Genomic DNA, 25,634 nt, shown 5'->3' with positions numbered 1-25,634 from the left:
ACAGTTGGTCTGTGCTTTTTCCTTTGCCCACACTCCCAGTTTGTTTAAACTGCTTAAACCAACGGCTAATGCTTTTGCGAGTTGGTGGTTGAAGACCAAATTTGGTATGAAATGCCTGCTGCACTGCAATTTTGCGACTCACTTTTTGCAAACTCAAGAACACAGAAAACCTTGTGCTCCATAGTCGCCATCTCACTCACAACTGACAGTGAAACTGAATGATGGCCCTATTGCTGTGCAAACTCTACCCGCCACTTCTGAAGCCATCACCACCTGCCTGCTGCCGCCCACCAAAAGCTTTGAAACTTCCTCTTTTCATTGGTATAAAGCTTGTTCATTTTGCATTTGTACCTGAATACATACAATTTTTTTTGAAAATGGCTCATAATTTAGAATAAGCCTGTATATAATTCCAGTTTTTCCTTCCCATATAGTAACAGAAGAAGGTGGAACCATTACATTTGTTCTTGTACCACTCTTGACATGAATATACTTTTTCTTTATTTAATCTAGTTAAATGAATAGCACATATATGATAGTTACACAAATTATCTACTTTGTTATTTGAATATGAATCCATAAAGTTTTATTTCAATGTAATTTCCTGATTACTAATGATGACAGCATAATGAACTTGTCAGGAAAAAATTTTGATAAACAGATATGCATAATTTAAGATTCAGAAGGAGCTTTTGGAGCTGAAATTCATGGTGTTCTCTGTAAACATCTTAATTTGTCCAGAAATGTTTTATTTCAAAAATTATTTGTAATAAAAGTTATTATATTCTAGAATACTCAAATCTTCAGTAATGGTGACTTCTGGCATTCAGTACTATAGTCCTCGTTTTATTGATTTCAAAAATGCCCATTTTCCTTAGGATAATTTATTAGTTTTCCAAGCATCAAATCAAGAAAACTTCATTTTTTGTCAGGCTAGGGAAGTTCCCACAGAAGTAATAAGTGCTTCCGCAACATAAATCCTATAATTTTGTAAATTTTTCCGTTACCCAGTCCGTAGTTACACAAACTTGCTCCTTTGCTCATTATAGTTTCATGTACACTAATTTTGTTCTCTTTTAGGTTAATATTAAAAATCAACTAATTTTGAGTTTTATCCCTGCATTCATTTAGAAGTAGTTGCGCAGGACAATGCTTCGAGGCTGTCTACAGTAGCCATTCACAGTGTTTATATTTACATGTCACTATCAATCAGTTGCTAGTTTGCATTCACCAACTCAACACCATGCATGTTCCCCGTTAAGCTAGCATTCATTAAACAAACAATGTGTAATTGAGATCTGTTGCTCAATCTGATAGTTCCTTTCAATTTAAAACAAGCAATAACAACCCAGTCAAGAATTACAAAGACTTCTGCCACTGCTCTGGACTAAATATTTGTTAACACAACCTATACTGTAAATTGTGTAAATACAAATTTTAGTGACTATGAAACCCAAGGGGTAACCCTCACAGGCTATTTACTACCCAGCCAAAACCATAAAAGAACTCTGACGGCAAGAAGGTTCAGCATACAGAGTGCAGAAACATTCAGTTGCTTATTATCGAGAGAAAGGTGGGAAAAAGTTTCTCAAATGCATGGCACGAACAAAAAAATTTGAAAAGTTCTCTGTCATCTTCAACTACTGTTTTGTAATGACATTTCCTCTCAAAACATGGGAAGTGAGGAACACAAGTCTAAAAGCAAAGATGCGTATAGCAAGAGGCCTAAAAGTCTCAAGCAACACACAAAGAGTTGCTTAGTTACAGAAAAAGTCACAACATATCCCCTCTCCTTTGCAGTTCTATTACAGAAATATTCAGATATATAGAAAAATCCTACATCAGGCAAAAATAATGGCTAGTGTGGGGGTTTAGAGTCATAATGACGTACCTATAAAATGTGTGTTTCGAGATCATGTAAAAAGAAGTTTTGCAACTGTGGAAACACTATCATCATGACCACCAAAAGTTCATGACGCTGGTAATCATGATACCTCATGGTTGTTAGTGTGTGTTTACACTCATTCAACAATTTTTCAACTTCAGCATTAAGTCCTACATAACAAAACGACTGGCACTGTTATAGATAAGTTGTTTTGACATGAAACATCTTGGTGCTCTGGGCAGTTATATCTGATTTAGTACAGATACCTGTAACAATAACATGAAATGCATTCATAAACAAAATATGTTTTGCTTAATTCTGTTAAAAATTCTTAACAATTTTTAGAGGTTTATAAGTGTTTTACAGTGCTCCCAAAATGCCATGGCTCATAACAGTATTGTGATTTGTTGATAAACAAGGAATAATCACCATGAGGACATGACAAAATGTATGGGGAACACAACATAATTACTGTATTTATCTGTAAAGAAATCAATTAAACAGCTGGAAAATACTTTAAACATCATTATCATCAACATTAATTTCTATTTCACAAGCTATGACTCGGTCACAAATCAATCAGTGATCTAGAAAATGTAGAATAAATTTCTTTATTTCCATCTATGATCACAGACAGAATTAGAGAAATTTTATAATTTCTGTTTCTTCACCAGCTATTAGATCTGCCATTAATGCCTTGTAGAAGTGATGACACTGCTATAGTATGATCCCCATGTTGCAAAGGTCTAGAATACCCTTAATGTTTTCTTTCTGTGTGGAACTGGAGAATAATACAGAGGCTGAAGTGTGAAAGATTCATGCAGTCTCATTTTAGCCCTGTGGGAGACTTCCTTTCTTTAAAATTCTTCAGAAGTATTGTTGCTATATCTAAAATAATTGTAATCTGAGTTTTCTTTTCGATGTTGAAACTGGAATATTTTGAGCCAGTTGGCATTATTTCCATCAATCAAATTTTCTGCTCTTTGTTTTGTAGCATCTCAGTTCTGCAAAATCCAGTACATCCTTCTGCTGAACTGCAGTAATGTGGTATTTCTTTTATTTTTCATTCTGACAGCAGAGAACCATTCCGATGGATCAAATGTATCAAACAGTTTTGTCTCTTTCTCTATTGAGGCATGAACTGAGTCACATTCCATTTGTGAGTGAGTTGGCTGAAAGAACGTAGGGTTTATTACAATTATATCAAGACACTCAACAGCATACACAAACATAGCAGACATGTTTGCATTTCTGTTTAGTCCTCAGTGTGTATCAGAAAAAAAAAAAAAACAGTCTTTACCATCTGCATTTTTTTCCAGAAATCAGACAGTGGAAAATCTAGGATGGAATGTAACAATATTGTGAAAAGAAAAGCTGCTACTCACCGTATAGCGGAGACGCTGAGTCACAGATAGGCACAACAAAAAGATTGTCACAAATTAGCTTTGGCCAGTAAGGCCTTCGTCAGAGACATATACACTCACGCAAACACAACTCACAGACACACGACTGCTGTCTCAGGCAACTGAGGCCAAACTGTGAGCAGCAGCACCAGTGCATGGTGGGAGTGGCCACTGGGTGGGGTTAAGGAGGTGGTTGGGGTGGGGAGGGGGGGGTTAGTAGGGTAGGCTTGGCGGACAGTGATGTGCTGTTGGGGAGCATCTAGGGACGAGGTGGGAAGAGGGTAGAGCAGCTGTGCGCAGTTGGGAGGTTAGTTGGAGGGAGTGGAGGGGGGGATAACGGAAAAGGAGAGTAGTAAAAAAGACTGGATGCGATAGAGGAATGAGGGCTGTGTAGTGCTGGAATGGGAACAGAGAAGAGGCTGGATGGGAGAGGACAATGACTAATGAAGGCTGAGGCCAGTAGGGTTAGGGGAATGTAGGATGTTGTTGTTGTTGTGGTCTTCAGTCCTGAGACTGGTTTGATGCAGCTCTCCATGCTACTCTATCCTGTGCAAGCTTCTTCATCTCCCAGTACCTACTGCAACCTACATCCTTCTGAATCTGCTTAGTGTATTCATCTCTTGGTCTCCCCCTATGATTTTTACCCTCCACGCTGCCCTCAAATACTAAATTGGTGATCCCTTGATGCCTCAGAACATGTCCTACCAACCGATCCCTTCTTCTGGTCAAGTTGTGCCACAAACTTCTCTTCTCCCCAATCCTATTCAATACTTCCTCATTAGTTATGTGATCTACCCATCTAATCTTCAGCATTCTTCTGTAGCACCACATTTCAAAAGCTTCTATTCTCTTCTTGTCCAAACTATTTACCGTCCATGTTTCACTTCCATACATGGCTACACTCCATACAAATACTTTCAGAAATAACTTCCTGACACTTAAATCTATACTCGATGTTAACAAATTTCTCTTCTTCAGAAATGTAGGATATATTGCAGGGAAAGTTCCCACCTGCGCAATTCAGGAAAGCTGGTGTTGGTGGGAAGGCTCCATATGGCACATGCTATGAAGCAGACATTGAAATGAAGGATGTGATGTTTGGCAGCGTGCTCAGCAACAGGATGGTGCACTTGTTTCTTGGCCACAGTTTGTCGGTGACCATTCATGCAGACTGACAGTTTGTTGGTTGTTATGCCCACATTTCTAGAAAATTAAACAAGCATGAGCCAATTTTTGCAGATCCACATTTGGCTGTCCTTTCACTTCACATGCAGCACATAGCTTCTCTTGAAGCTGTATTGTATACAGTTAGGTTGTACATAGCATGTTTTTATTGATAAAACGATGCTTTAGCATTTGCCTCTGGACAACAGCAGACAGCCTCCAGATCAAATTCGGCTTAATTGATTTTTCCCTGGTGTACTTTCCAGCTTTACTACTATCTTTCCTAACCCTAGTTCAACACTGCCAATCAATACTAGCATCCTGCTCTGAACAGTGAATTTCTTTCTCTGTGGCATTAATATGAGAGAACCTGTAGCTTGTTTCACACACTTCAGGAGTAATGTGATCATTTTCACAAGTTTTGACATACTTTTGGTACATTTTTTGAAGATTTAATTCATGACACAAGTACTCTTTTTCCAAATCCTTCCTAGCATAATGTGAAGGGAGTTTTGGAAAGCTGTTGACGTGGGATCTAATTCTTACTTTCACAGTATCTGATTCAGATACATCTGGTTTGTGCCATCCTGCTAGATGTCTAGGAACTATATTATACTCATTCCTTTTTAACACAACATGGTGTATGAATAATTCAGTCAAATCCAACTACGCAAGAAAGGGGCACTGAACAAACCTGTACCTTTTTACCATTTTTGTTTAAAACGTATTTATTTGTGACAATCTGCCTGGATGAATCTGTAATTTCTCAGGTTGGGCAGTTCATCTGCATTTTACCTTTGTGTCATTATGTTTGTCACATTTTTCATTTACTAACAGTTTTGTAGTATTATTGAAAGTTTAGAAACATCTCAATCTAGAATTTCATTCAGATTGTTCCAATCTTCCAAGATCACATTTGGATTGCCAGAAGCAATGGTTTGTCCCTCAGTATTTGACAGAGGTGGAATGTTGATGATTTATGAAGAGAAGTCGTAAGGTGCTCTTTTAAAAAAAATTTAAAACCACTATTTACTGAGGGAACGTAATATAGGGCACAAAATTTAGAAAATAAATATTCTTAAATTTGTAAGATAAATAAAAGTTACTCATGTATTGCTAGTTTTTTAAAAAAAGAAGGAAAATTCCTAATTACAAATTCCTTGCAGTCCACATTTGTCCTATGTATACTGTTGTACACAATCGCAAAATACAACATTAATAACTCAACAGAAATTGTTTGGGTTATTATTCTTGCATAAATTATTTTATGTCATCCTTTTTGCTCTAATCGATTCTGTTGCATTAACAATGCTGAGCTGTACACACCATCACTGTCAGCTGCCTGATGATTAGGATTCATTAAGGAGTCATCAGATGATAAATCATAAGCAAATGGCTTTAACTTGCAGTTGTGTACACCATACTTAAATAGCTACTTTTAATTAATACAATAATGGGTTGTTTACTGTGAGTAATGAAAAATAACTTCCACAACCTGCAAAAACATTGCTGCCTGATGGTGAAAGCACATAGTGGAAGGTAAATCTACATCTATATCTAGATATGTATTTCGCAAGCCACCATAAGATGTGTGCCAAATGGTACCCTGTACCACGACTAGTCGTTTCCTTTTCTGTTCCACTTGCAAATAGAGTGAGGGGAAAATGACTGTCTGTATGCCTCTGTATGAGCCGTAATCCCTCTAATCTTATCTTCATGGTTGTTTTGTGAAACGCACTTGAATTTTTTTTTTTTTTTTTTCCGTAGTACACTTTTGATTCGTTGAAATATTATGGGTTTTTCTTCCTCTGGAAAGCATGCTGAATACACAACAGGGAAGGCTCAAATATGTAATTAAAACGGTTTGATCTGTTTCACACAGCACAATAATGGATAAGTACTGCTGTTAACAATATTGCAAGTGTTACTTCAACAATGTGTGTCTAAGGCTACAGGCTGCTCCACACTTTGAACACATATCTAAAAATACACAGCCTTTGTTTGGTGACAAAAGGACATATTTTCACATATACTGTTTCTTTTAACACCATAATACAGCAAAGGGACCTAAACTGATGTGAAAGGCAATATGCTACTGTCACAATAAGTGTTAAAATGAATTGTGAATATGCTATGCACTACCTCTGTTACAGTTACAGAAAGGAATTCTGTCAGTTTTGCATTCATTAAATTGGTGAAGTAAATATATCGGAATGACCAATTTTGCAGATATGTCATTATGACTCTAAACCTCCGAACGGTAACTTCATCAGGGGCAGAAAATAAAATCAAAACAATCTGGAAAGTAAAAAAGCAGGAAGGAAATAGTAAATAGGAAAGTATCTCCCTGAACTGTGACAACAAGACAGTTATTGACCCACGACAGATTGCAAATCTCTTCAGGCAGTACTACAAAACAAAATAAATTTGTGCCTCCAAACAGTCTGTGTCTATGAAACAACTACAAAAGAAATAGTTCACATAGCGAAAACTTTAAAAATGTCCTTGGAAATTAATGGTATTCCAAATTTCAAAGAAATGTATTATGTACATTGCAACACTCCTTACAGAGATAATCAGCTATTCCTTCTCAACAGGAACCTTTCCTGACTGTCTTAAAATTACCAAAGTGATCTCTATTAATAAAGCAGATGACAAAGCAAATTTAGGAAACTGTAGACCAGTCTCCTTATTTTCAGCTTTGCGAAAATCAATGAAAGAATAATACATAACAGATTATGGATGGACAAAAAATAAAATGCTGCTGGTATTTTCTTATATCGAAGCAAAGCTTTTGACATCAAAATCCTAATGCAGAAGCTCCAAAAGTATGACATTAGAGGCATTGCATTAAAATGGTCATCATCATACTTAACAAATCGGAGATCTAAGCATTGACTCTCAACTACAAGCAAACATAAATAATGCCAGCGACCCGGTAAATGTCCAATTGAAGGAAATAAACTAATAATAAATTCATGCAAAACAACTTTTCTGAACTTCTGTTTAAAAAGGGAAGCCTCCAACAACTAAGTGACAATAAACCCCAGTAAAATTACATGCTCACTGGAAACAAACTTTTAGGCATATGGCTTTAACATGTTTTTAAATGGCAGACACGCATAACGGAAACAAATGCAACACTGAATGGGGTATGCTACAGCCAACATTTACTTGCAAACAAGGCTAGCTTCCACACTGTTTGAATTGCATACTTTGCTCAGTTTCACAGGATTCTACAGAATGGTATTATATTCTGGGGTAGCACAACTGCTAGCCCAGTCATCTCCTTGACCCAAAAAAGAGCTATAAAAGCAATGCACCATGTACAACAAACTGATTTCTGCAGGTCCCTAGATAGACAAAAACTATCCTGAGAAAGTCTATTAACAAAGTTTCAAGAACTAGCTTTAAAAGATGACTTTAGGAATATACTACTGTCTCCTGCGTATCGCTCACATAGGGATAGTGAAGATAAGATTAGAATAATTACTGCAAGCACAGAGGCATTTAAAACAGACATTCTTCCAGCGCTCCATACTGTCTGATAGTTTATTGTAGACAGTCCATTAGATTATCTCAGCGAATTTTTACTTTGATCAAAGAATTTGCATTAAATTTTGCTTAAAAATGGAATAAAGTGCAGCACCACATTTAAAATGTTGATTGTGGCTTTTGGAGAATCTACTATGAGTAAGACAAGATACGATAGGTAAACATTTCAAAGAGGATCAAGAAGATGTTGAAGATAATGACCACCCTGGACACCCTTGCTCACCAGTTTCTGATAACAGTGTGGAAGAAGTAAAGAAAATGGTTCTGAGGAATCACCGAATAACCATCTGAGAGGTTACTGATTATGTTGGCAAATCCTTTGGCTCATACTAACCTATTATTTATTTTCTACGTCTTGGACATGAAATGTGTAGCAGCAAAGTTTGTTCAGAAATTGTTGAGTTTTGACCAAAAACAGCATTGTTTAGGAATTGCTGAGTGAAGTCGACAATGATCCAGAACTTCTAAAGAAGGTTATAACAGGTGATATGGGGATGTTCGAAGCCAAGGCCCAGCTGTCCCAGTGGAAACTGTCTGAACAGTGAAGACAGAAAAAACTTTGACAAGTTCAGTCACAAGTAAAGGTTCTTCTCACTGTTTTCTTCGATTACAATGGGATAGTGCGTTATGAATTCCTGCCTTATCATTGTACAGTCAATATACTACCTGGAAGTTTTGCACCATTTGCATGAATGAATCCAAAGAAGACGACCAGAATTGTGGCAAAACTAGTTGTGGAAATTGCACCTCAAAGCTTGTTCATGATATTTTAGCAAGAAACGAAACCATTATCACAACCACCATATTTGCCGGACATGGCCTCCTGTGTCTTCTTTCTATTCCTAAGGCTGAAGAGAACCATGAAAGGACGTCGTTTTGCCACCATTGGTGGGATAAAGGCAGAATCAATGAAAGAGCTGAACACAATAACAAAAATTTGTTCCAGAAGTGCTTCCAAGATAGCAAAAAGTTCTGGCATCAGTGTATCATATCTAAGGGGGATTACTTTGAATAGGACAAAGTTCATGTTCAAGAAAACTTAAAGTTTCTTTAAGAAAACCAAAAATTCCCATTATTTTTTAATCACATCTCAAATAATTATCATGCAAGTATCGACTGTCACATGAAAGTATCTATATGCATCACTCCATGTAATCTGTCACCAATGAAGTGTGAGGTGGTTTGTTGATGAGTGTAGATTTCTGATCTGATTTCAATATTGAAACTTCTGACTGGTAAAAAGCTGATCATCAGTTTTTCAGGCTGTCCTATTGCACAATATTTTGTGAAAGCAGTAAACAATCTATTTCCTCAGAATGTTTGTGGTGTTGCTGTTAAATCACTGTGGATCCTTATCTTGTATGGTTAAGCATGCTAAATGTAATAGCATGTCTTTGTTTTCAGTGTGATTCTTGTATGTGCAGCATTTAGTAGTAAATGCCTTTCATATTTATGTATGTACAGGATACTAATGATAGTTTGACTCATTTTTTTCTTTGTGAAGACTTACTTTACATTCTCAGTTCTTTTTAGAAATTTATCCTGCTAGTGTATTGTTTTATTGGTGTGAATGTGTGTTACTGTTATAATATTACCTTTACAGAAATTGGACTGTAAATTATTTTCTTCAGTTTACAGACTTGGATAAATTTTTGTTTAATGTAATTTTCTATGAATGGTTTGGAATTGGAAATTTGTGGTAAGGTCTTATGGGACCAAACAGCTGAGGTCATCGCTCTCTAAGCCTACACACTATCTAATCTAACTTAAACTACCTTACACTATGGACAGCACACACACCCATGCCTAGGATTCGAACCTCCAACGGGTGGGAGCCGCACTGACTGTGACAAGGTGCCTCAAACCGCACAGCTACTTCGCACGGCCTGAATGGTTAGAGTGACTACAGTTTCCTTTCCATCTTTCTAAGTTGTACATTGGTTTTCAGTTAAACCAATTAAAGATATTCGAGATGGAGTAAGAAGAAGCACTCAAGTGCTAAATGCAGATATTCTGGACATTTATTTGAACTTGGACCCCATTTGAAGTAACAAAATTCCCTCATCTCAGCTCCGTGGGTAATAGTGATTGAATACTATGCAGAGCATTGTGGAAATTCTCCTGAGACTGCTCAATAAGATTGGGGTTGGAATGGATGATAAAGATGCAGCTGCTGTGATAGTTGGTCTACTTTATTGCAAGCAGAAGAAAAAGGTGGATAAAAAATTGGTTCAAGGAGTGTGAAAGATCACTCAGGGAAACTTGTTGAGAGAATTGAGGTTGAAGGGAAAAAATTACCATAACTTTTTACATGTCAATGATCCAACATTTGATATATTACTGGAAATTGTTGTCCTCATACGTAGGCACTTGTCATCCTCACAATCTGAAATACTTTACTCATTACAGAATTCTCATTCACTTCTAGAAGTGAATTCCACTAAATATTCTGTTAAATCCACTAAACCTCTCATTTAGTCAAATATGGCTGGCAACGGTGAGACAGTACTATGGCTTCAACAATTGCTATTATGAAAATGCAAGCTTTAGCCCTCGTCCACAATAAATATTGCTCAGTTGTTCAGTAATAACTTTATTTTGCTCTCATAGGATAAAACTAATGATAAACACTGTAAATAACAACAGTCACTATGTTGACTGCAGCAAAAATGCTTTTTATAGTCTGCAATGGTTTTGATCATTTATTGCTGTGAAGTGCATTGCTGGTGTCGCCACACTGTACAGCTTTTGTTTGTTAATTGGTTTTGAGTATCAAAATAATTTACCTATAACAGATACTGAGTGGATAACCATTATTTTTCTGGGATATAATCAGATTTTTGTGTCACCTATAAAATTAGTGGTTTTGGCATGACATGTCTTGAAACTGACCCACTCATTTTAGAGTCTTATTGTCCCTTCTCGTGAATAAATTTCTGCAGATGCGAATATTCCCATAACAAAACAAAAAAAAAAAAAAAAAAAAACTGCACTGAGATACCCAGTTCCACTATGTCAGCTCTTATCTATTACGCTAAAAACTTAGCTACTGACAATTCTTTCAAAGTCTTGAAAGTTGCAAGTGCAGTTCCATTTGAAAGTATTCGAGTCAGAGTTATGGAAGTGTGTTCCCCTCAGGAGACACAGCTTTAATGAAACCTGTATGTGTGGGTGAGAGGGTTTGTGCGTTCCAATGAAGTGAAGAGCTGTAGCAGAGGTAGTTTAACTGTCAGCATGATCTCCCAAGCTTGGCAGGTCTCCACAAAGGATGCAGACAAAGTGTGTCTTGTATCCTATCATTTCCTGTTCCTCACTGTGATTGTGTAGCAGCAGGTAGAGTCTCCAAATGTGGGCTGTGGAAGATCCTTGGCAACCAGGACAATGGTAATGCACATAGCCTTACTGCAGAGGGATGAATAGCATTCTGAAGTCTAGGTGAAGACAAACTATCTAAGGGGTAAGGCCTTGAAATAAAACCTTGGCAGGTGTGACCAGCCCCACCTGGACACATTTAGATTGTAGGCTGATAACCCACTCCACTGAAAAGCATTTCAAATCACAAAAACTTGAAGGGGAAATAACTGGATTGATTTTAAGGAGATGACGTTTGTTTTGATAAGGAAAATCCATATTGGATTTTGGAGTGTAGGAGAACATTGAGAAAGGCAGGAAAGTTAAGGCAAGTCAAAAAAAGAGCTTGAGAATTGTCAATTGGATACATTGGGACTAAGTGAAATGAGGTAGCAAGAATCTGGAGAAGTTCAAACAAATTGGTGCAGTGTTGCTTTATGTAGGGCAGACAGATGAAGATGCAATGCACAGGAAAGTTGTAGGGCTCTTTCTATCTAAAGACTGTAAAAGGAGCTTACCGAAGAGGAAGTCAATTTCAGAAATACTAATAACTGTATGTCTTGAAACAAATGTGCAAAATATCATTGTATTTCAATATAAAAAAATGCACCTACTGTGGTGGTTGAAAGAGAGTTAAAAGATGCATTTTGTATAGAGCTGAATGCTGTCCTTTGACAAACAAATCACAGAAACAAAAGGATTTTAATCGGAGACATGGATGCAAAAGTTGGTTCAGAAAATGAAGGGCTTGAACACATCATGGGTGTTCACAGCATTGGGAATACAAATGTAAGTGGTGAATTACTAGACATGAGCGCTGAATATGACCTAGTTATTGGAGGCAGGCCAGGATCGTGAAAAAGGGGGGGGGGGGGGGGGGGGGACCAGCAATTTCAGGTGGTGCCAAATTCTTATTCTTGAAGAAAAAAAACTTTGTTTCACAAAGTGCCTGGCATCTGGTACACGTTAGTCTATCAATTATTCATATGATCTCCAAATGCATCCCTACTGCTTTTTGAACATATTCTAAGTTGATTTCTCAACTACTGTGCAGCTGTTGTGACAGGTGGTTTCATTGGGGAAATTGAAGCAGCATGGGAATTGGGGAAGCGAACGAGACTCTTCCATTCTTTCGCAGGGTTTGCTCTAGAGATAGGATTATAGCAGAACAGGAGGAGAAAATTAGAGTCCTTCAGGCTGATTTGGACAGAGCGAGGGAGGAACTGAAGAGGTTAAGGGGGGAGTAGGGCAAACAGTAGTGAGAAGTGGTAGCTGGGAACAGGGGCCACAGAAAGAGGACAACCAATAGATTTGCCTTGCTGCCACAGTTAAGTAAGGAAGAGGCCCCAGTAGAAGTAGATGCAGTTAAGATGCAACAGAATCTCACTAGGAAACCAACTGCTTCAAAAAAAGTAGAAAGTAAGAAGAAAGTTCTGTTGCTCGGTAGCAGCCATGGAAGAGGTGTGGGCCAGATTTTGCAAAAAAAATTAGGTGACAGGTACCAGGTCACAAACTTTTTCAAGCCAAGTGCAAGTCTTAGCCAGGTGGTAGAGGATATAGGTTCCTTGTGCAAGGGATTCACAAAGCAGGATCATGTGATGATAGTGGGTGGAGTGTGAAACAGTATTGATAGGGATCAGGGCAACAGTATTGAGTGTGACCTGGTGAAAATAGCCACGGCAATGACCCATACCAATGTTGGGCTGGTGCCTGCTTTCATGCAACATGATCAGCCCCAGTTAAACTGCTCTGTCAGGAGGGTTAATATGGAGTTGAATCAGTTGCGTAGGGCGGCCACTCTGTCAGACATTGGATTGGTTCCTGTCAAGGCTATTGATAGGGTGGATTTCACAAGGCATGGCCTACATCTCAATAGGAAAGGGAAGGGTAAAAACTGGCAGGGTTGTTAGCGAAATCCATAAGGGGGGACACGAGTAATCATGGATGTACCTCTTTTTTAGACAAATATCAGTGTCCAATGAGAAGTTCAGGCAGGCAGGTGCTAAAGAGGTCCAAAACTGACAAAATTCTCACAACAGGAAAGTAAATAATAATGTTACCATATTTAACCAAAATATTGGTGGATTAAAGAAAAAAGTAGATTCTCACAAAAGTAACGTAAAAAATAATGTTACCATTTTTCACCAAAATATTCCGAGATTGAAGAATAAAGTAGATGAGCTCCTGGTTTGTTTAGATGACATTGAATCTGATAATGTAATAGATATACTATGCCTGTCTGAGCATCACATTGTGCGTGATATGGGAAAGGTAAATATCAGTGGTTATAAACTAGCTGCACATATGATTAGAGAGAATAAGGTGGGAGGAGGAGTTGCCATATATGTCAAAAGTTATCACTGTGTAGAAAGCTTAAATACAAAAAAGTTTTGTCTAGAGCAGCATATAGAAGCATGTGCCTGTCAACTTAAACTGAAGGAGGACTCTTTTATAATTGTAACAGTATATAGGTCCCCTTCAGGAAACTTTCATTTATTCCTGGAAAACTTTGATGCCTTGTTGTGCTATCTGTCAGATAGGGGAAAGCAAATTATTATTTGTGGGGACTGCAATGTTGATTCACTGAAAGAATGTAATAGGAAGAATGACCTGGAAGTCTTGCTCGGTTCTTTCAATTTGTCATCTGTCATTAATTTTCCTAGTAGTAGTAAAGGACAGCAACACATGGATAGATAACACTTTTATAGACTAAGATAGGTTTAAAAACATAAATTCTTGTCCTGTTGAGAATGGGCTTTCTGATCGTGATGATCAGCTAGTTGCAGTATATGACATAGCTCCATTCAGTAATTCAAAACTACCCTCCAAAGTTGTGCGTTCAGTTAATGACTCAACAAAATCTTCAGCAGTTAGACTGGGATGAGGTGTACAAGGAACCCGATGCTAATTTAAAATATAACTTATTTCATGATACACTTGTAAGAGAATTTGAAAACTGTTTCCCCAAGAAAGTAGTTACATCTAATTATAAGAAACCATGCAAAAAACCTTGGCTTACTAAAGGAATAAAAATATCTTGTAACCACAAAAGGGAACTGTATCCAACAACAAGAAAGAGTAATGACCCAGAAACAGCCAAATATTATAAAAACTACTGTGCTACATTAAGAAAGGTTATTAAAAAGTCCAGAAGCATGTGCATCATGTCTGAGATTAATTCCTCTGACAACAAAATCAAAATAATTTGGAATATTATTACAGGGGAGACAGGGCAACCAAGAGTACAGGATGACATCATCACCATCAAAGCGAATGGAAACTTGATAAACAATAAGCCGGAAGTCGAAAACATTTTGAATAATCATTTTTTAAATGTTGTAGAGAAAATGGGATCTAAATGTTCATTAGAAGAAGCAAGGCATTTAATGGAAGAGGCCTTACCCACTGTTGTGGATTGGCAGGAGACCAACCCACTAATTTTAGAGGAAGCCGAAAGGCACGCGTTTAAGCTCACGCAGGCTGGCGTGAGGTCTGGAACAGGACAAGGAAATTAGAACTTAGAAAAACGGACGCAGATGGTGGAATACTTAACTTTAATCCATAATGTTGAACGCAGCTCTTGTCTGTACATTATTTACAATATCAATAGCAACTGATAATGGCACCTTGCTAGGTCGTAGCAAATGACGTAGCTGAAGGCTATGCTAACTATCGTGAGAGCGTATTTTCTCAGTGAACCATCGCTAGCAAAGTCGGTTGTACAACTGGGGCGACTGCTAGGAAGTCTCTCTAGACCTGCCGTGTGGCGGCGCTCGGTCTGCAGTCACTGATAGTGGCGACACGCGTGTCCGACGTATACTAACAGACCGCGGCCGATTTAAAGGCTACCATCTAACAAGTGTGGTATCTGGCGGTGACACCACACCCACACCATTTGATACAATTGAAATTCCACCCACCTCTCCTTCTGAAATTAGGAAGATAATAAACTCTCTCAAGAATAAAGGCTCACATGGAATTGATGGCATTTCCAGCAGGATAATAAAAGCTTGTTCCCAAGAATTAAGTGGGATTCTTAGCCACATATGTAATAGCTCTCTGAAGCAGGGTATTTTCCCAGATAGACTGAAGAATGCCATTGTTAAATCACTGCGTAAAAAAGGGGATACGACTGACGTCAACAACTACCGCCCAATCTCTCTTTTGACTGCCTTATCCAAAATTCTTGAAAAAGTAATGTATTGTAGAGTAGCTTCACACCTTAGTAAAAATAAAGTTTTAACAAAATGTCAGTTTGGTTTCCAGAAGGGTTTTTCAACAGATAATGCTATATTTACTTTCACTAATGAAATATTAAATGTTCTGAGTAACTGTAAGTCACCCATTGGGATTTTTATGTGATCTATCAAAGGTTTTTGATTGTGTAAATCATGGAATACTTCTAGATAAGCTCAAGTACCGTGGTATGAATGGGACAGTGCTCAAATGGTTTAAATCATACCTAACTGGAAGAGTGCAGAAGTTGAAATAAACAATTCACATAATATGCAAAAAACTGGTGATTTCTCAAACTGGGGAACAATCAAGAATGGGGTGTGGCAAGGTTCGGTCTTAGTCCTCTGCTGTTCTTAATATATATTAATGACTTGCCATTCTATACTCACGAAGATGCAAAGCTGGTACTTTTTGCCGGTGATACAAGTATATCTACACACCCAACAGACAAGAATTAACTGGTGAAATTGTAAACGATGTTTTTCAGAAAATCATTAAGTGGTTCTCTGCAAATGGGCTCTCATTAAACTATGACAAAACACAGTATATACAGTTCCACACCGTAAATGGAATGACACCATTAATAAATATAGACTTCGATCTGAAATCGGTAGCTAAGGTAGAATACTCGAAATTTCTAAGTGTATGCATTGATGAGGTGTTGAACTGGAAAAAACACACTGGAGATCTGCTGAAACGTTTGAGTTCAGCTACTTATGCTATTAGGGTCATTGCAAATTTTGGAGATATGCATCTGAGTAAATTAGCTTACCACACCTATTTTCATTCTCTGCTTTCGTATGGCATCATATTCTGGGGTAACTCATTGAGTAAAAGAGTATTCATTGCACAAAAACGTGTAATCAGAATAATTGCTGGAACTCATCCAAGATCATCCTGCAGACACTTATTTAAAGAGCTAGAGATCTTCACTGTGGCCTTGTAATATACACTCCTGGAAATTGAAATAAGAACACCGTGAATTCATTGTCCCAGGAAGGGGAAACTTTATTGACACATTCCTGGGGTCAGATACATCACATGATCACACTGACAGAACCACAGGCACATAGACACAGGCAACAGAGCATGCACAATGTCGGCACTAGTACAGTGTATATCCACCTTTCGCAGCAATGCAGGCTGCTATTCTCCCATGGAGACAATCGTAGAGATGCTGGATGTAGTCCTGTGGAACGGCTTGCCATTCCATTTCCACCTGGCGCCTCAGTTGGACCAGCGTTTGTGCTGGACGTGCAGACCGCGTGAGACGACGCTTCATCCAGTCCCAAACATGCTCAATGTGGGACAGATCCGGAGATCTTGCTGGCCAGGGTAGTTGACTTACACCTTCTAGAGCACGTTCGGTGGCACGGGATACATGCGGACGTGCATTGTCCTGTTGGAACAGCAAGTTCCCTTGCCGGTCTAGGAATGGTAGAACGATGGGTTCGATGACGGTTTGGATGTACCGTGCACTATTCAGTGTCCCCTCGATGATCACGAGTGGTGTACGGCCAGTGTAGGAGATCGCTCCCCACACCATGATGCCGGGTGTTGGCCCTGTGTGCCTCAGTCGTATGCAGTCCTGATTGTGGCGCTCACCTGCACGGCACCAAACACGCATACGACCATCATTGGCACCAAGGCAGAAGCGACTCTCATCGCTGAAGACGACACGTCTCCATTCGTCCCTCCATTCACGCCTGTCGCGACACCACTGGAGGCGGGCTGCACGATGTTGGGGCGTGAGCGGAAGACGGCCTAACGGTATGCGGGACCGTAGCCCAGCTTCATGGAGGCGGTTGCGAATGGTCCTCGCCGATACCCCAGGAGCAACAGTGTCCCTAATTTGCTGGGAAGTGGCGGTGCGGTCCCCTACGGCACTGCGTAGGATCCTACGGTCTTGGCGTGCATCCGTGCGTCGCTGCGGTCCGGTCCCAGGTCGACGGGCACGTGCACCTTCCGCCGACCACTGGCGACAACATCGATGTACTGTGGAGACCTCACGCCCCACGTGTTGAGCAATTCGGCGGTACGTCCACCCGGCCTCCCGCATGCCCACTATACGCCCTCGCTCAAAGTCCGTCAACTGCACATACGGTTCACGTCCACACTGTCGCGGCATGCTACCAGTGTTAAATACTGCGATGGAGCTCCGTATGCCACGGCAAACTGGCTGACACTGACGGCGGCAGTGCACAAATGCTGCGCAGCTAGCGCCATTCGACGGCCAACACCGCGGTTCCTGGTGTGTCCGCTGTGCCGTGCGTGTGATCATTGCTTGTACAGCCCTCTCGCAGTGTCCGGAGCAAGTATGGTGGGTCTGACACACCGGTGTCAATGTGTTGTTTTTTCCATTTCCAGGAGTGTATATATATTCACTTATGAAATTTGTTATTAACAATCCAAACGAATTCAAAAGTAATAGCGGTGTACATGGCTACAACACTAGGAGAAAGGATGATCTTCACTACTCAAGGTTAAATCTAACTTTGGCTCAGAAGAGGGTAAATTATGCTGCCACAAAAGTCTTTGGTCACTTACCTAATAGCATCAAAAGTCTGACAGATAGCCATATAGCATTTAAAAGGAAATTAAAAGAATTTCTTAATGGCAACTCCTTCTACTCATTAGATGAATTTTTGGATATAGTAAGTGGGCAATTTCCCCAACACCCACAAAAATGTGTCATGTAGTATTTTGTGTAATGTAATATCTTGTATAGACACCTTTTATTAACCTGACGTGTTCCACATCATTACAAAGTGTCGTATTCATGATATATGGAACTAGTACTAATCTAATCTAATCCAATCTTCAGAAGTTGATATACATGCATAGTGTACCTGATGTCTCTGCCGGGGAAGTCCCTGTGGTTGATTGAGTGTGCGAATGATTAGCATTGTTATAATTATTAGTGTAATCCATAGATTCAGACTAACAGAGTGGAAATAAATGACTAGCAGGAATAACAGGTAAGAAAGATTGCATTTTATCTTCTTAGTGTATCCAAGGAAATTTAATCATGACAGAAATTTTTTGCCAGATTGCTGCACTCCTAAGGGCCAGTTGTACAGTCCCCCGTTAGAAGCCGCTTAAGTTCTGTTCTCGCAATAGTGCAGAAAACATGTTGTGCAAACACATAATAATGCCTACTTGGAGAATAAACACAAGATTACTAAACCATTGATTGTGGCAGGGTTAGTGAAGTTAATCGGAAAATAGGTTTTGACAATGGCAGGCATAGTTACAGAATTAGTGATGACAAGATTGTTTTTTAGAACGAAGAAGGAGAAGAAATGGGGAAATCACACAAATTATATGGAAAAATATGACGATTCCAAATTTATATAAAAATTTTGCACTATCACTTTTCGATCTCATGCTTGAGAAACTGGAGCATATGAATGAAATGTGAAACTATTTACTAACAGAAAACTTTTTGCTTGTAGTAGGCCCAATAGGCATTTGATTTTGTTACTTCATGAATTTTATTCTGTTGTGTTATTTATGTAAATGAGGTGGATAAAATTGACCTCATTTTATCTAGCAGACAGTGACAAAATAGATGTAATCAAGTCAAGAAGCCCCACCAGTCTTGGGTACTATTCGATTACAATTTTTCAGTATTAGACAACAATATTTTGATTTTTCATGTAACAAAATGTTTGACAAACTGTGATGAGGTAATAGATTCTTCCACAGAAAGGAAAGCACGCTGTGTAAAGCTGTAGCAAGATTAGAGAGAAAGAAATGCTGAGACCTATGGATTAAGAAATGTATATTGTCTTGCTTGTCTTTACCAGTTTTATATTTCTTATATTTAATTTTATGTCATGCTAAGGAGAAAGTTATTAGCTAATAGGCAATAAAGAGGGCAAATTGTCTGAAGAGTTCTTATTCTCCCAGTCACAAATAATCCCACCCAATATTAATGTTTTTTAAGTGTGGAATGTCAAACTTGCCAACTGGGAGCAGGAGAGGCACCACAGGATATTTTAACTTCCACTTACCTGAATATAGATTTGATGGCTTCCATTACAAAATATACACATTTGAATTCCACAGGGAGAAATACAGTGACATGCGATAGAAGAATGCTGTGTGAAGATGTGTGGCACTGCACTTTTGCACACTTAAAACCAAATAACATGCCTTACATTTTCTTGAACATGTATGTTTTATGTATCAAACTCTTCAGCAAGATGTGCGCCACAAAACGAACCTAGGTTGGAAGGAAAAAAAAGACCCGCTTTTTTATCTCAACCGATCAAGGGGGGGGGGGGGGGGGGGGGTGCACTATCAAATTTTTGCCCCTGTTCAGAAATATCATAGATCCAGGGCTGATTGGAGGTACACTGTTTTCACATCATAAATGCCATAAGATAATCTGAGTCTCACCAGATCATGTTCCAGTAAATCAAATAGATCACTCTCTTTTAAATATGAGAAATAAGGAGGAGCAAACATTGGATGTGACCACCAGCTAGTTTTGGTATGAGTTTAGCTTGAAGACAATGGCAAATAGAACCAACCTCAGTCACAGAAGCAAAAAGGAACATATGTGGGTAGGTTAAAAGACCAACAGGTCAAAGAAAGATTGCTCTTAAGCTGCAAAGCAGAAGAAACTTTCATGCAGGAAAGAACTGACAGATTGGCAAAAGTTAAGAGGCAGTTACCTAGATGTTAGAGAGAACATCTTAGGATTTAGGACACATCAAAGGGAAGACTGGATCTCTGAAGACACCTGGAATGAAGTTAACCACAGGAAAAATCTGAAATAAAATTTAAATCTAATTAAGACAAGCAGAGGAGTTTGAAGTGTGTAAGGAATATGTGGAAACAAACAAAAAAGTGAAAATATGGATAAGGTGATATAAAAGTAAATGAATGGGTGAGCAAGCTCAATCAGCAAAAGTGGCAGCAATACATGAGAATATAAAGAAGCTGCACAGTATCACCAAATGTCTGTCAATGAAGAACTTTAGACATGAAGGACCAATTAAGAGCAACAATGGTGTGATGATTATGACCCAATGATTCAGCTACAAAGATGGGAGGAGCACTTCTAGGAGCTGTTAATTTGTGAGGAAAATCAAGAGGAACAGGTGAGAGATGTTTTGTTGGAAGCTGAAGCAGTTCAAGCTATAAACCTATAGTGCTATTAATGGACTAAATTAGGATTGCTTTTAGAATCCCAAAAAGAATGCAAATGTTCCAGGCCTAGAAAACATAACTCAAGAACACTTAAAAGCCAGTAACAAACTGACTGTGAAAATTCTCCACCTGTTGTCCAATCATGTTTGGCTCAAAGAGACGAAACTCTTTCTTTTATATGTGCAGTACAGTGACAGAAAATTGTGGAGCCTGAGAAGACATGAAGAACTGCACAAAGAAGATAGATACTGTCTTCATACAGCTGTGTCCAACATGGTGTTATAGGAACATCACATGCGAAGCAAAATTTCATGTTTTTAATTCCGATGTGAAGGCTCCTAATGTACACCAGTATCTCGTGTGACTAGGGCCTCCTGTCGGGTAGACCGTTCACTGGGAGCAATTCGTTCAATTTGACGCCCCTTCGGCGACTTGCACATCAATGGGGATGAAATGATCATGCTTAGGACAACATAACACCCAGTCCCTGGGCGGAGAATATCTCTGATCCAGCCAGAGAAAAGCTCCGACCCAGACAGGAATCGAAGCTGGGCCCTTACGATTAACATTCTGTCACACTGACCACTCAGCTACCGGAGGCGGACATGTACACCAGTGAAAGGTAGAAAGTAGACAAGAAGGTTACATCACCGTCACAGAGTAAATAGGTGTCTTTGGTACATCACGAATACCTGGTGGCCACAAAAAATAAGTAATGAGGAGCTGTGGAGGAAAACAAGCCAGACACATGTAGAAGAATACGTAAGTGAGAGAAAGTGGAGATGACTAGGGCACACACTGAGAAAGTTAGAGGGGCAAGTGAGTAGAAAGTACTGCAATGGAATCCCCAGGGAACAAGGAAGAGAGGCAGGCCCAGGGAGAGGGCAGTGGAGGGGAAGCAAGGAAAGTTGGCAAAATGTGGGCAAAACTGAGGAAAATGGTGAATTCTCCTGGATGCCCTAAGCCCCCATAGGGACCAAAGGAAATAAGTCAAGTATGGCAATGTGTCATATAATAATACAAACACAGAAGGATTGTATTCAGGTAAGTAATTTATGTACAAACATAAATATCTACATACATTTTTATTCATAATATTGCACTGATTAAATCTTTTAAAAAGTCTTTCTTTGTGGTTGTAGGGTATCATTCCATGTATTTTCTGAGCAGCAAATCATACAATTCGTTCTTAACATTTTTCTTTTTGTACTGATCTGTTTTAACATCGTAAGTTCCAAAAATGATTTATATATTTTGATGCACTCAAATAAGAATGCTCTTCCCTTTTGTTTTGAGCCCATTTTCAACACAGTGACAAATAGTAAACACAAAGATACCCAGAGACTGCAGCACTGAGTGACTGGTAAGGATATTTTCAATACTGTCCACAGACAGCACAATATTTCCAGGCAGCACAGCATATTTCAATAGTTTTTTATATGCTCAGCATTACTGCACCACCTCTTGATCTCAACACTACACACTCAATGATATTGCATACCCAGAAATATTTTGCAGTAATATTGAGCATCTAGAGGCCAGTGAGGTCTAGTACCATCTTCCATCTTGTTTGACATTTTTAGCCTTTAGAAACTGATGGCAGAAAGTAAATTCTTTGAGGAAAATCTGTGAAGTACTTCTTAGATACGTAAATTATTATTTTTTTTATTTTTTATTTATTTATTTATTTTTTCAGCTCTTGTCTGGAACAGGACACTGCCCGGGAATTTCAGTAGTTTGGCCTTGGAAAAAGCAAAAGTGCTCACTGTGAAAGAGAAAAAATGTGAATTTAAATTACCTGAAGTTCCAAACATATTCATCAGGGAAAAGCAGTCAGGTGAGTGAAACGACATAATTAATGTACAGAAACCGGAAATTAACACAAAGTACACTCACTTGGTAAGTGTGGCAGCACAGCTGTAGTAATCTGTTTCAGCTAATAACACTGCACCAGCTGCCAGAAAGTAATTTATTACTCGCTCTATCACAACAAGTTTCATGTCCATAAAATCACATCTTCAGGTGAACATGAAACAGATACAACTACAAAATTTATGATTAGAATTAACCATAGTGTGTCTCTATCAAAATGTTGCAGTGTTAATTACCAGCTGAAAATGATGACCTTAAATTGTGATTGGATTTCCATGAGAGTAAATAATTGATATCCCCTATGTTCCTGCTAGAAACGCATGTAAAAAGCATCCATCATCTATAAAATGACAGATGGTATGAGACAAGAAGAAATGATTAAAAAACTGAATGTAAAGAAATGAAACAGCATTGTCCAGTAGATCCAGCAAGTGGACAAAGCAAATCACAGGTGAAGTGGCCCAGACACCGGCACAACACATACTAAGTGCAAAGGTCATGTCCATGGAGGATCACTCAGGCACACATGCATGGAACTGGAGGATCAACATAGGAGCCCAGTGGCCCCAAACACACACAACTGAATCAAGAAGTTAACTACATGACAACACAAGAATATAGCGGAATATGTATAGAAAACCAGAATCACCAGTATGAAAAGTAGTGTAATTGACAAGTAGTGTAAAGTACCTTGACACATTGATGCTATCATATGCAGTTGTGTTTAAGTGTGAACAATACACCACATTTGTGCAAAGAAGCGAAAAGTAAAATACAAGAGAGAACAGATTACAAAATGTCTGTAAAAAGATTCTAAAACATGAAAAAAGCCCATACGTGTTCAATATGGAACCACATATTTTTAAAAAAATAAGAAAAACTTAAAAAACAGAGGCTGAAAGACAGCCACTTCTAACAAGCAGATAGAACCAATATAATAAAATACAGTTGTACAAGATCAAAAACTGGGCTAGCCAGCCATTAGAGCAATATACTTAACAAAAATATGAACTGCAGTACACAGGATATGTGTAAACACTTTTTTTATGCTTGAAGCATGAGGTAGTGCAAGTCGGTTGTGCAAATAGATGAAAGTTAACTTAAAAGCAGTTAACTGTATACAGAATTGATATGGTAGTATTCATTTTAGGTTGTAATTGAGTGATTAATAAAGCAATTTCTCACAACTGTTATTAGTCAAAATAACATAAAATACTTCAGGTAGAGAGTGTCAGCCAGTGTTAAAAGGGGGTTTACAAAGGTGATATAGCACAATATCTGTGTTCACTGTTTGTTACAAGGGGATGGAAACCAAGCTTATGAAGAAGCAGAAAGAGAGAGAGTGATGATTGTCTTTGCATACTCTTGCAGTCATCCATTCTAGTAAAATGGCAATCAAGATAATCAGTACCACCAATATGTGTCATCACTCATGACTAAAACTCCCTTCCCTGTGAGGTAGAAATTGCTACAAGATGTCAATAGTAGCTTTTCCTTATCTATTTCTGAACAAATACCATGCAAAGTGATGTATTGATATTTGATACAAATTGGCATGCAAGAGACCCTTTCTCTGTGCTGCCCACAGAATGACACAGTAACAGTGAGCAACGGGGTACCAACAGTGAACATTGAGAAACCAAACAAATCACATTTCTAACTATATGAGACTAATTTGTGGTCTGCATGCAAGTAGAGCTTTGAGTTTTATTAATATAGGAATTTTGGTTGAAATTGTGTGTACGGTTTAGAATGGCTGCATTGAGGTAACGTGCAATTAGATTTTGTGATTTGCCTATCATTTTAAGAAAGACCATGACATTAGCAGTCATGCCTTCGACGATGACAATATTCACTTTGAAACTTCTTGGCAGATTAAAACTGTGTGCCGGACCAAGACTCGAACTCGGGACCTCTGCCTTTCGCGGGCAGGTGCTCTACCAACTGAGCTACCCAAGCATGACTCACGCCCCGTCCTCACAGCTTTACTTCTGCCAGTACCTCGTCTCCTACCTTCCAAACTTTGCAGAAGCTCTCCTGTGAAGATGCTTGCAAATACAAACAATATGAGTGGGTTTACGATAAATGGAACGCCCCAGAGAGGCATCATTCTTTCGTCTAACCAAGACATCCAAGAAAGGCAGACAACCATATGTCTGTAGTTCCATAGCAAACCAAATGTTGTTATGAATAGACTGGAGGTGGTGAAGAAACTCCATCAGTTTATCTTCTCCACGAGGCCACACTATGATAGTATCATCCACATACCTCTAAAACACAGTTAGTTTAAGGGCAGCTGATTCATGTGCTCTTTCCTCAAAATCCTCTTTAAAAAAGGTGCTCACTAAGTGAGACAGTGGGCTGCCCATGACTGCCGTCATTCTGCTCAAAATGTTCTTGGTTGAACATAAAATAGGTTGAGGATAGAGCATGTCAAAACAAAGCAGTAATAACCGCATTAAATTTTTTCCAACTAGTGCTAAAGAATCTGTGAGAGGGACCCTGGTAAAAGTGACACCACATCGAAGCTAATGAAATGGTCAGAACTGCTTAGACAGAGAGCACCCAGTCTATTGTTAAAGGCAGCTGAGTTATGGATGTGATGTAGGCATTTTCCCACCAATGGTCTTAGCAAAGAAGAGAGATGTTTGGCTAAATCATATGTATGTGCTCCAGTGTTGCTCTCTATTGGATGTAATAGGACACTTCCGTTATGAATTTTGGAAAGCCATACAGGCCTGATGGTACACAGCCATGTGGTTTTAACTTCTTGAGGTAAGGAGGATGAATTCAGTAGTGCAGAAGTTTTTCACTGCACATGTTCTGAAGGGTTGTAATCAATCTTCCTATAGGCAGAGCCACTTAGCAGACCACACGTTTTATCATATACACTCCGAGGTAACGAAACGGTGCATTACTTTTGTCAGCCTGCAGTACCACTTCATCAGTGTCATCTTGTAGATTTCACAGCGCAGTTCTTTCTGCAGAGAGTAAGTTATTATGTTGAG

At 38.8% G+C, this 25,634-nt stretch overlaps 1 protein-coding gene across 1 annotated transcript in view; it reads left to right on the top strand.

The window, feature by feature from the left end:
* LOC126482180 (PC-esterase domain-containing protein 1A-like) overlaps nt 1-25,634 on the top strand; it is a 189,517-nt gene that overhangs the window by 110,512 nt on the left and 53,371 nt on the right. Inside the window, exon 7 of the mRNA XM_050106158.1 lies at nt 22,451-22,591. Within this exon, the coding sequence (XP_049962115.1) occupies nt 22,451-22,591 (141 nt within the window). The remainder of the gene's footprint in view (nt 1-22,450; nt 22,592-25,634) is intronic.

This window comes from Schistocerca serialis, chromosome 5 (genome assembly GCF_023864345.2).
Source record: "Schistocerca serialis cubense isolate TAMUIC-IGC-003099 chromosome 5, iqSchSeri2.2, whole genome shotgun sequence".
Taxonomy (NCBI): Eukaryota; Metazoa; Arthropoda; class Insecta; order Orthoptera; family Acrididae; genus Schistocerca; species Schistocerca serialis.
This window is presented reverse-complemented; position numbering and strand designations above follow the sequence as displayed.